The sequence below is a fragment of the Myxocyprinus asiaticus genome, chromosome 3 (assembly GCF_019703515.2).
Source record: "Myxocyprinus asiaticus isolate MX2 ecotype Aquarium Trade chromosome 3, UBuf_Myxa_2, whole genome shotgun sequence".
NCBI classification, from domain to species: domain Eukaryota; kingdom Metazoa; phylum Chordata; class Actinopteri; order Cypriniformes; family Catostomidae; genus Myxocyprinus; species Myxocyprinus asiaticus.
In genome coordinates this window covers 36,271,175-36,283,518 of record NC_059346.1, presented here as the reverse complement: position 1 = coordinate 36,283,518, position 12,344 = coordinate 36,271,175, and the positions used below count along the sequence as shown (strand labels likewise).

Below are 12,344 nucleotides of genomic sequence, written 5' to 3'. Positions count from 1 at the left end.
TCAGTACTACACTAGTAAACAGGTTAGCTAATTTAAGACATTTAACGGCAGTAGAGGATTTTTTTTCCCCCTACTTTAAAATCAACAAATGTATATTTCCGTAGCAGATCAAATGCTTAATGAAATACATACAGTGGAATATCAACGTGATACCATCCAGCACCTCTCATTTGGCTATTTATTAATATGTGATAATTATACAAGCAATGATTTATATCAACCATTAATTGTAGCTAAACTTTAATAAATTTTACCTTCACTATATCTAAGAGGTGCGAAAATGTTGTCTTACACATAATAAGACTTTGCTTACTTTTTTCTATTTGGATTAATGACTAGGGAGAGCTCTGGCATAGATAACACACTATCGTTTCATCTTCCAGAAAAGGTGTCTTTGTTTTTAGCACTACATCAAGACAGACGCAAGTTCTCTGGACTGTCACTACTGTTTGGGTGGAGGGGTTGTTACACAGAGGCCCTGGGCCAGTAAAAGGGGGTGTGAGTGCAATTTGAATGAAGCAGAGGGAGAGGGGAGATGAGGAGTGGGGGGTGGGGAATGATTACTGACCTCCTGTATCAGAGACGAAGAGCCACCACCACCGAAAGCAATGCTTGACTCTTTCAGCTTCCTCCCCGGCCCGCTGTCGTGGCCTGACTGAACACATGTCAAGGGCACAACTGAAATCATGGGCTGAGAGGTACAATGAACTACATTTGACTACATTTGAAGACAGACGGCATTTGTTTTAAACAAAGTAAAGGTCACAATACAAAACATTCTGGTGTTAGTTGCTTTAGTAGCAGACATTTTTCTAACAGGCAAGTGAGTTGGATTAGCCATAAAAATTCTACATTTGCATTCACATACAAAGACTACAACCCTTTCATTTTTACTTTTCTCTCCTATTTTGCTTTTCAGTTTTTTTCTATTTCTGTCTGTATGTCTGTCTCTCTGTCTATCTGTCTGTCTGTCTAGCTCCACAGACACTGTTCTGCACCTGTGGGATTAAGCAACATGCTAATTTACTAATGTTACATCTGATCTTTAGACCTGTGTGTGTCTCTGAATCAGACTGAATGGGTTAGGCTGAGATTACTCTACCTCTCATTAATGATTCAATAGCTGAGAACCTGGAGACAAGGGTGTTAGTGCTATAGCATTACACTTTTAACACATACAAACAAACAAACAAAACTATGCCAGCAAACACAAAGATACAACAAACAGAGTTAGCAAGATAAACTGACTTAGTTTCCACAAGAGAGTGTTTGATCATCTAATTATAACTGTAACTGCGCAATGATATTCCAGGCAAAATAAACATGTATAAAGACACGTCTTATACAATCATGTATAGAGCCAATCAGGCAGTAATAAACTCAAATTAACATTTAAACAGTGTGTGTTGTTAGGGGGGTCAGTAGGGTGGGGGATGCGCAGAAGAAGCTAATCCTGTAAAGAGAATATCTGATTCTGACCTTAAGGCTAAGACACTCAATGCTTGATTCCTCTCTATCTTTCAGTACCACTCCTCACCTTAATGAACACTGGCACGTGAGGCCATATGGGCCGAGACTGATGACATGAGCCTTCAGTAGCCTGCTGCCATTTTATACCCACTGTGCTGCATGTGTCTTAATGATACTGACCAAAGGAGAAATTAAAGGTGAAGCGTTTTAATTTTTTCAATGTTAAAATACTTTCTCTTATGCAAGCTTTCCATGAAAACTATGAACACTGACGCAATCAAAGTTCTCAGTTTGTTTGAGCATCCCAAACAGCAACATTGGAACAACCAATGAAGAATGGATTGACTTTGTGGATGGACGGCACTATCCTTTTGTATGACCAATGGAACACGGGGGGAGTGTCTGAAAACATCTTTTGTTTTTTTCTTTTTTTTTGCAATTCTGTTTGGTGATTCTTGTGGCACAGAAATAACAAATTTCACCTTCTTCCTTCTTCGTCCAGCAGTAAAAAGAAGTTTTAAACAGCCGAGCAACGCATAGTGTTTGGGAACATTCAGACACTCGCCACACCGCTGTGGGAGGTGTTTGAGGAATATTTAAATATGAGAATGCTAAATGTAAAACCTTTAAAATGTGTAATCAGTTACTTTTGCCTCATTCTTTGAGTAGAAGTCACGACCAGTAAAAGAATCCCTTTTAACCACTCGATGATGATTTAAAGTAATACATTTGCAGTAGATAATATTTCATTTTTCTTGTTTACATTTGTGAATTCATGGCGCTTATGCGCTAACGCTATACATGGCCATACTATGCACCGATTACACCCTGTTATTGTAATTTATGATGATACTGATACTACTGCAAAGATGGGCATATAAAAGGGTTAATGTTCATAATATAGACAAAAGAATGGTGATAGAGGCATATCTTCCTTTGGGCAGATGTGTGAATGGTTTTTGCGGCAGATGGCACGAGTGAATGGGCACTTGAGAGTATTTGAGCAGATTTGATTTCTTTTGTGGACTAATTAAATGGGAAAAAAATAGCATGAAATGTTTTTGGAAAATGTCTCTTTGCGAATGATCGTACTGATATAGGTAAATGTGCACCAGCTCGCTAATAACTCTACACGCCGGTGTGTTCATGTTGAAAACAGACTGAACAATGTAAACAAAGTAGCAGGTGGAGCTTTAGGGCACACCTACCAATGACATGAACCAATGGCAGTAAGAAGGTGTTTAGCAGCCGGTTAGAAGTTTTCCTAAAAGTCCAAAGCTGCTAAGAACCACCGAAACAAATGCAAAAACACCTTTTGCACTGAGTAAAGTTTTGGCCAGATTTTGTTCTAAATGACGTCACACCCGTTCATTTTTTGTTTCTTATGAAGTTTATCTGGGCCTTAAAGTAGCACCAAAAACAAACTTACGTATTTAGCTTTGACATCCTCAAACAAGTGTCTTTTTATTAATTTTATTGCAGAAATTAAGTTTTGCCTAAATGCACAGCAAAGAATTAGCGCGGACAGGGCAGGATTTTTTTTTCTGAAATAGCTTTTGAGTTCCCTCGCAATAGTACATGGTTTTACTACAGTAACCATATTTTAAACTTGATATTCGTAGTAAAACCATAGTAATAATACAGGAAAATGAAAACTATGATAATAAAAAATCATAATTGTTTGGTTATTATGGTTTTACTACAAATACCATGGTAAAGCCATAGTACCACAAGATTAACCATGGTTAATCCATAGTAAAACTATAGTTACTATATTGATACAGTACATTGTATTAAAACCATGGTTTCTACCAAAAAAACATGGTTACTTTTCATAGTTATTACAATATTACTATAGTACAACCATGGATTTCTGCCACAAAAAAAACAACAACAACAAAAAACATGGTTAGCCTACAACAGTCATGGTTATTACAATATTATTATAGTAAAATCATGATTTCTGGCAAAAACTATGGTTACTACAGTCTACAATATTACTATAGCCAAAAAATGTAACTGTCATGGTTACATATAGTAAAGCCATGGTTTTACTACAGTAACCATAATTAATCAAAATTAATATTTTTAATACCATAGTTTTCATTTTCCTGTATTATCACTATGGTTTCAAATATCATGGTTAAAATATGGCTACTGAAACCATGCAAATTTATTTTGAGGGAACGCAAAACGTATTGCGAGGGCACGCAAAACTATTTCAGAAAAATAATTCCCACCCAGTCCTCTAAGGGGCTCTGTAGATTAGCCATTTCTTGCATGACGATTTATCGTGAACTGAAAGTAAATTGGCTCAGTATGTTCATTAATAATTAATTACTTCAAGTACCAAAAGAAACGTATGGCATCTCGTAAGATGAACCTTGCACACTGTGCACGATAAATGCCCAACAAACAATATATCACATTAGCTGCCCTAACAATGATACTGTACATGACATTACAACACTCAGTATGAAAAATGCGATATAATTATTGCACCATATGCACACAATAAATAGTCAAAGGTTAGCCGACTTGCACAATCTGAGAATGCTTTAATGGATCAGGTTTTTACAGTTACAATGTCACAAAAGTGTATTGAGATATCAATTCAGTATGACTCACTACTAAAATAATATTTCTATGTTTTAGACAACAATAATGAAATATTTCTCTGACTTATTAGAATAAAGCTAGTCAATAGGTGGTCAGTAGGTTTCTGTTGTTTTCTTATTATCTTTCCCTCTGTGTTCTTGACTTGAATGAAAGGGGGTACAAAGCTTCTAAAAATGTAGAAAGAGAAACTCAGTACATTTTGTTCTATGCTGTTTGTTAAATGTCTGTACAAAAACTCCAATAAAGAAACTGGGGTAAAAACACATTTTACTATGTAGACTAGCTGTTATTCCACTAGAAAATCCACACATATAGGCTGCCTTCATGATCCATCGACTACAGGATACAGCAAATCATGCAGGGCACTCACACTCTAAATTGTGTGTCTAAATGATGCCATGTGGCCTAAAACTGCTTGAAATCACGCCTCATTCTTCAGATTAAGAGCAAAGTGTTGAAAAGCAAAGGAGACCATTAACAGGATAATAGTATGTATTACAGTACCCAGAAAAACAGTGTATACTGTTGCTATGAAGGTGTAACCTCTTCTAAACACACTAGAAGTGGTGTATGATCATTTAGCCTAGCATTTGCTGAGTTTGTTCACTGTCCCATGACAGTCTGTTTTGCAAAGCAACAGCAGAAAGGCCAAGCTTCTTACTCTTATAAGATGACACCCACATTAAAGAGGTATGCGAAACGAGTCTTTCTCCCTGTTTTAATAAGAAAAATACCTGTTTGCTCATTTATAAGCACTTCTTGCTTGAGCTATAGTGAAAAAGTTGCATACTATCACCTGCAGTGTTTGAGTGATGACTGAGTTCTCGGCAAACAGGATTAAAATAGAACACTCTCATTTTGATGTGTCACCCTGTTTGTTTGTACAAGACGTTAATGTGGCTCTAGCCACGGATCTGTGACCAGATCTGAATGTTCACTATGGCTAATGTTAGGAGATGGATTATCAGGTCTCCTCAAAACTGTCAGCTGATGACATGGTCAACAGGGATTTATAACAGCCCACCAATTGGACATGGCTAAAGCAGGCTCCCATATAAAAAGCCAACTAAAACTGAGACAACTGCTGGAATTCTATTAAATATTTCCACTGACAGCACACGAACCTGCCACAGCTGTCGGTAGGCCTGCGTTAACTCATACTACAGGCTGCTAACGATAGTGCTGCTGGGTGAAAATCACAACCTCTGTGCCATATGGAGAATTTGCTCTATGCATGTGTTTTAGCTTAACAGAGACTGCATACTGGGAAACTTAATGGCTCTCAGGACCCAAAACATATGAGCAAAGCAGTGCAATCAAACAGAGGGGGATAACATAGGGGTGGAGCAGGCCTGTAAAGAGAAGGAATTTCTTGTGATGATACTGGAGATATTGTGTGTGTTTGTGTGTGTGTGTGTGTGTGTGTGTGTGTGTGTGTGTGTGTGTGTCTATTTCAAAGAAGGTATTGGGCTTGTATTGAAGTGTGTTACTTGAGAAGACACCAGGACAGGTCATTCAAATATATCAACAGACTAACTGCCTGCATTTAGCCTCAGTGTATCACTTCCACTTGGAGAAAAAAAAAATCAGTAACATTTTCTATGAAGCCCATATTTATAATGCATTGCAAAGCCATTATAATGCATTAATAATGGCTCATAATACACCTTATAGTATGTTATAACTTCTCATAAATAATTGTAACCACAAATATAATACATTATAATACTTACCTATTCATATTTATACCTTAAGTGTATAATGCATTATAACACAAGCAACTTCTTTGTCTTCCTTTCAGTGATTTCACAATTGCCTCATATCCTTTTTTCTCCAGGAGATGTTTTGCTTAATCGTGAGAGTTGCAGAGTCAATTAGGTCACCACTGGCTGCCTCGATATACTGACTAATCTGTTTTGGAACTGGATTTTCGAAATGTGAATTTAAAGAGGTTTCTAATGGTCACTTCTAGAGGATTAAGGGGCCAAACTGTCCCTTCTTAGCTCAGAACAAACACAGAGTTCAGAGTTTAGAGAGCGCTAATACCCTCAGAGCCAAAAACAATACATTAGACTAATTTGACTAAAGCCGACTAGAGAGGAAAGAAAAACCTCCTTTCCACAAGCTTCTGTTGTGAAACCAAACACCACTGCCGAGTTTCCTCCACCCTCTTTCAGCTCTACCCAGCCCCCTCTATGGCCCTGTAAATGCCTTGTTATGGGAAAAAGCCATTCTGTGAGTTTTTCATGTTTGCAAAACAGATCAAACACAAGCCCCGAAACCAAAGTGGTGGTCAGACTGAGTAATCAAAAGATAAGTGATATTTACGGAAGGAAAATGTAATGTCTGTTGTTGTTGTTTTTTTGTTTGTTTTTTTTAGCATTAGATATTTATTTCAACTAGAGTTCAATTTTGAGCTTGCAGAATTGGCATAATTTTTGCAACAGTAATATAAACCCCAAATTGAAGCTTGTTTTGTATCATGTTATTTAATCATAAACTCAATTAACACTACCCATAAAATTGCTCTAATCGTGTCACACAATGTTGTATAGTAAATTATAACTTTTCAAAATTCAAAAAAAATTTTTTGCACAATGCAAATAGAAACCATGCTATTTCACAAAAACATCTTGCTCAAAAATCTGTATACTTAAAAAAAATTTAAATAAAATAAAAGTGAAAGTGAAAGTCATAGGATGAAGAAGTTAATATGTAAGTTTACAAAAATGCAGTGTAGTTACACAATGTGCATCTAGTTACAGCATACACACAGATATGTTTGTCTGGCTGTACTGTATTGAAGTATATGCAGTTTGTTCCTATTTTGTAATGGCTTGGCTACGAGCCGACCCATTCGCTGCTTGAGAGGGATATCCCAGTGTTACTGGGAGGGAGCCAGGTTGGAATGCCACTAGGTCTAGTTTCCTGCATTCCTGCCAAAATTCTACGCAACGACATGCTTTTTTTCTCTTCCCTCACTGTTCCTTTGACATTAAACGGCCATATGGCAGCCGCTTTAACTTTGTCTCTTCCTATCCTTTCCATTCTTTCTCTATTACTCTCTCTCCTGCCTATTCTGTTTTCTTTTTACGAATGACACATTTTTGATATCAGTGCAAATAGTAGTGGTAGAAACACCCAAAGCTGAACTAAAAGATCTAAATAAATGGAAAATAACGTGCAAGCGATAGAAATGGAGGAACAACACAACACAATGCTAAATGTACATATATGAAAAATATTTAGATTTTTTGGTTTTGATTTTAATTACACAACAACACTGTACCGAAATAAAAATAAAACATGATGAAAAAACATGAAAGATTTGAGCCTGCTTTTATAGTTGTAGCGAAGCTAAACAGCAGTCTGCATTAACTGTTTTAATTACTTTTGTAAATACAGATGCCAAGAATTTGGCCACAACCAAGTTGTTTAATGTCTTGACCTATTTTTTCATTCTTCTAAACAGCTTTTCTTATTTCATGAAGGCATTTATTGCATTTAGATGGGTTTTTTCAGTGTTGAAAACAGGTAGTACACTGGCTCCAGTCAGTCTGCCAAATGCCATCGGCATCCTTTCATTGTTTCTACATTTCACTTGATTTGTGCAAATAGCTCAAGAGCAATTCGAAAATGTATGTTCTTGACTTCTGTAAAACAACATTTGGTAACACTTTACAATAAGTTTCCGTTCGTAAATATTAGTTAATGCATTAGGTATCATGAACAAACAATTAACAATATGCTTTTTACATAATTTATTAATCTTTGTTAATGTTAGTTAATAAAAATACAATTGTTTATTGTTAGTTCATGTTAGTCATAGTGCATTAACTAATGTTAACAAATACAACTTTTGATATTAAAAATGTATTACTATATGTTGAAATTAACATTATCTAAGATTAATAAATGTTTAATAAGTATTGTTAATTGCACAATAACTAATGTTGTTAACTAATGTTAACAAATGGAACCTTACTGTAAAGTGTTACTTAACATGGTTTTCTGTTATGCTGTTTGTAATTTTTATAAAGAGAATGTTTGTTGATATTAAATTTATGTCAAAAATGTACAAATTTCCAAACTTGTATTAATTACACCTCTTGTTTAAAGCCCTAAGCAAAAAGCTAAAAATTAAACATAAATGTTTTCATTACCGAACGGTGACCCACATTATCATGTTTAACATGTTTAAAAAATACATCACATTATTAAAATTATGCTGACTACACTATAAAGTTGCATTTTGTTGAATTTGTTGAAGTTGGTTTTGAACAGCTGAATCATATATGAATACAACCACATGAGTTACTATCATCCATTGCATGACTCTCAATCAAAGCAGCTGTCTGTATTCAAACTGCACTGTACCCCTTATGTTAAGCCAGTGCTTACACTAATGCAGCTGCTAATGTGCATGTCTCATTTGGCCAGGCATCTTAATGATCTATCATAAATAAGAAATGACAAGTCCATCCAGGCTCGTTCTGTATGGATCTGTGTCTGCTTAAGAGCCTCACTCTCAGTGTATCACTCTAAATTATCCCCAGAGAATACAGTGAAACCATACTGCTACAGCATATCTCGCAAACAATCTTACGCCGCAATCCTGAATTTCAAGTGTACAGATGTACTACGTCGAAGAACAAGCGCTTCCCATCCCGAAATAGTTTTATATAGAATTATCAAAAGCAACTGTGGCTATACTAATGTTATTTTTTCATTTGTATCTTTACACAAACATGTACTGACACATCAAACATAGTGATTCCAACAAAATATATAAAACAAATAAAAAAAAAAAAAAAAAAAAAAAAAAAATATATATATATATATATATATATATATATATATATATACACACACATTTATATATAGGCTGTTCTTTATGCATGTTGCAAAAACACGAGAGTCATAAATAATTAAGTGGTTGTAATTTAAACATTTTAAGTAACTATAAAAATATATCTGTCACCAGTCTATGCATAGTATATGTATGCCTATCTAAAGTACGATGCAATGGCACATTGAAGCAGGAAGTATAGGCCTACTCAAAATACAAATGATCCATCTGAACCGTGTAGTTTTTAGGAAGATTACACTATTAAGATGAAGCATTAAAGTCCTAGCACTGCCTAGTCCACATTTTGTACACTTATATAGATCTATTTCCCACCTATATCCATACAGATACTTCAGAACTTCAGTGTAGGCCATATGTTCCTTGTTTTAGTGATAACTAGCTGGGTAGTTGATTAAGATAATGGGACTTCAGCAAGTAGTTTCACACAGGACTGAAAAAAGTTTCACTTCATGCTTCACACTTTGCACATTAGTAAGGACCATACAGTTTACCAGAGTTCACATTCAATGGTTATAATAACAGTGCATTACTAGAATCTACCTACAGAACTCACTAATGCACATACCTGTTTGAACTGTTCCTCATAAGTCCATTCGTGGTGCTGCGATTGTGCTTGTGGTGCCAGACCACTGGGTGATTCGGCCTGTCTTGGAGCTGCATACGAAGGCTGGACTCTGGACAGATGTATAGGGGTACTTTTTGGAGATTGTCCCGCACCTGAATAAACAGCATGACGCGGTGGGTAATGAGCTAGGGGTCCTTCCAAATCTTCATCCCCTCCACCCTCGTTCATACTGTCATCTTCCTCCAAATCCCGCTCGTCATCGTCCATGCCGCGGTCCAGGTCATCATCATCGATGTCAGAGTCGACGATTTGCTCATCGGGGTGGCCTAAGCTCGCCATGGGTGATTTCGGGGCTCCCCCTGCGAACGCCCCCCTGACCGCTTCTTGATAGTGGCGGAAGGCGAGAGCTTGCTGTTGGATCTGGGACTCCACCATGGACCTGATGTCTTTCTCCTTCTCGGCTTGCCGGAGCTTCTCTTCCAATGCGAGGCGAGCCGCCTGCTGTCGCTGAAGGTTTTCCATGACCGCCTCCAGCTTCATCCCGCCGCCGCCGCCGCTCGAGTGACTGTGCGCGCTGGAGGAGCTGACCAGCAGAGGAAGAGTGTTCGCCGACGAGAAAGCGGCTTGCTGTGGACAACAAAATATCAAATAATGTAAATACAAATTTTAGTTGCAAGTAACTAATGCTTAATAAAAAGTAAAACACTGGGCGTACATGGAAATACTTTGAAACTGCAAAAACTTCACAACGTATGACTGATGTTACTGTCTTTAGATTAAAAAAAAAATGCTTACAAGTTTTCTCTGTATTACTGATTAAATCAGAGCAGCGCAATTTATGATAAAAAAGTATATTTTTCCTGTATAGCAGTTGCTATAGGTCGAAGGGCAGCGTGCCTGTAACCAGCTATTGCAAATATATCACAAGTTGCATGATAAGACTGAATGTAAGTAAATAAAAACCATTGGACATGCTAATAAACAAGAGGATATCTGTTCGACCAGAGGAGCAGAGCTCACGCTTACCAGTGCAGATTTAGCTGCGATGCTTGTGTTGTCAACCATGCTTCTCCCGTCAAATGCGACGAATTTGCTCAAAAGTGACCTTTTCCCCCAAACAAAGTCAGAAGTGGCTGTACTCCCTTCTCAACATCTAGTTCTGTGTCGTGAACGCGGAGAATTAGTTCGCTTAGTGAAAACGGTTTCGCGGCGCGCTCGCGTCTCTGGGCGATTTGGCAACAAGTGGCTGTAACTGTAGCGAGAATGACCTCTGAGGACCAGAGATCAGATCAGTCCCTCTGCCTCCATCTGCTCTCTACACGTCAATAGAGAGATGAATATAAGGCAATCAGGGCAGGGTTTGCACTCAGCCAACAGAAATACAGCTTCCGGCGCGCGGTGGTGTTCAACTACTTGTACGGCACTTCAAACTTTAAACCAAATTATTGCTTTTCCCATTTATAGGTGTTAAACAGTTCTGGTTAAACATAGCTACGTATGAGAAAATTAATGTTTCGTCCTGGAGGTTTAAAATGTCGAAATTGTTGTTCAACCGAGTGTAAAACTATCTAACATTTTGGTTATCATTCGCAAATGATAAAGTAGTAATTATAATCTTGTTCATTGAGCTGTTCTTCAAAACAATGTACGCTTTCCACCCACTATTTATGCTTTTAAACAAGAGAAGGTTCTCTCTTAGCAAACTCTGATGTTAAAAATGATATTTCTGATTTTACAATGTACCTGCAAGAGAAAATGATTAATTTTAATTAATTGTATTTATTTATTTCAATGTGATATTTAAAAGTTATGACTTTCAGAGCAACCCTTTTTTTTAAGCATATAGTCTTCTAACCGTTTGTCTTTAATGTTCTCACCGTGTGTTGCCAATTGCATTCATTTTTATGCATCTCAATACTTAAAGAAATAAAGAAAATCCCTGCACACTATTAAACACATTGCCAACCCATAAGAGTTCACTGAACACAATTAAACACCAGGTTTGATTGAGAAGATGTAAATTTCACATATTGAATTGATCTGTTTTATTATTAATATATAATATGCTGCAATGGTACATGTTAACTCAACATACAGACTAAAAATCAATCCATTACACCTGCATGTAGACAGACTTAAATAGTACAGATAAATATCACTGAGTGTTGGTGCTCTGTAAATACACCCTTCTGACTGCAGAACATATAATTGCCATTCACCCTGCAATTATCCGAGATTTGTAATTATGGAACCGATAAACAGACTTACAATTGAATTCCATATAATTTCAGTGCAGTACATTAGTCATTACCGCAGTTCTTATGGTTTTAAACTATTTGGTGGTAATGAAGCCTGTGGTGTTTGTCTAATTCTTCACTCTTGCCTTTGCGAAAAGTCTTCACTCTTATGGGAAATATGGATGAATATGAACAGATAGATAGATGGATGGATGGATGGATGGATGGATGGATAGATAGACAGACAGACAGACAGATAGATAGAGAGACAGATAGACAGGTTAACAGACAGACAGACAGACAGATAGAGAGACAGATAGACAGATAAACAGACAGACAAACAGACAGACAGATAGATAGATATGTCCACTTCGTTCACCTATTTATGTGCAAAACATTTGGCTCCTACAAATGTGATGTCTGAAGTAGTCCATATAGCATTAAACAGCAGGTAATTTCTCCCATGACCCCTCTGCTCTGTGATTATGATAAAATAACTCATTATCTTTTGACCCCAATAACTCCTGCAAGAATCCTGTGTTGCTTTATGCCCTCAAACTGTTGAGCAAAATTGATAATCATT

At 36.9% G+C, this 12,344-nt stretch overlaps 1 protein-coding gene across 2 annotated transcripts in view; it reads right to left on the bottom strand.

Annotated features, from left to right (window-relative positions):
* Positions 1-10,837, bottom strand: part of LOC127429514 (AT-rich interactive domain-containing protein 3A) — a 103,728-nt gene extending 92,891 nt beyond the window's left edge. The window contains exons 1-3 of one of the 2 annotated variants that reach the window (XM_051678564.1): positions 10,551-10,837; positions 9,525-10,151; positions 569-655 (exon numbers count right to left, since the gene is read on the bottom strand). In XM_051678564.1, coding sequence (XP_051534524.1) covers positions 569-655; positions 9,525-10,151; positions 10,551-10,589 — 753 coding nt within the window. In that variant the 5' untranslated portion in view covers positions 10,590-10,837. The remainder of the gene's footprint in view (positions 1-568; positions 656-9,524; positions 10,152-10,550) is intronic. The other variant, XM_051678574.1, reaches the window with a different exon arrangement.
* Positions 10,838-12,344: the final 1,507 nt, after the last annotated feature.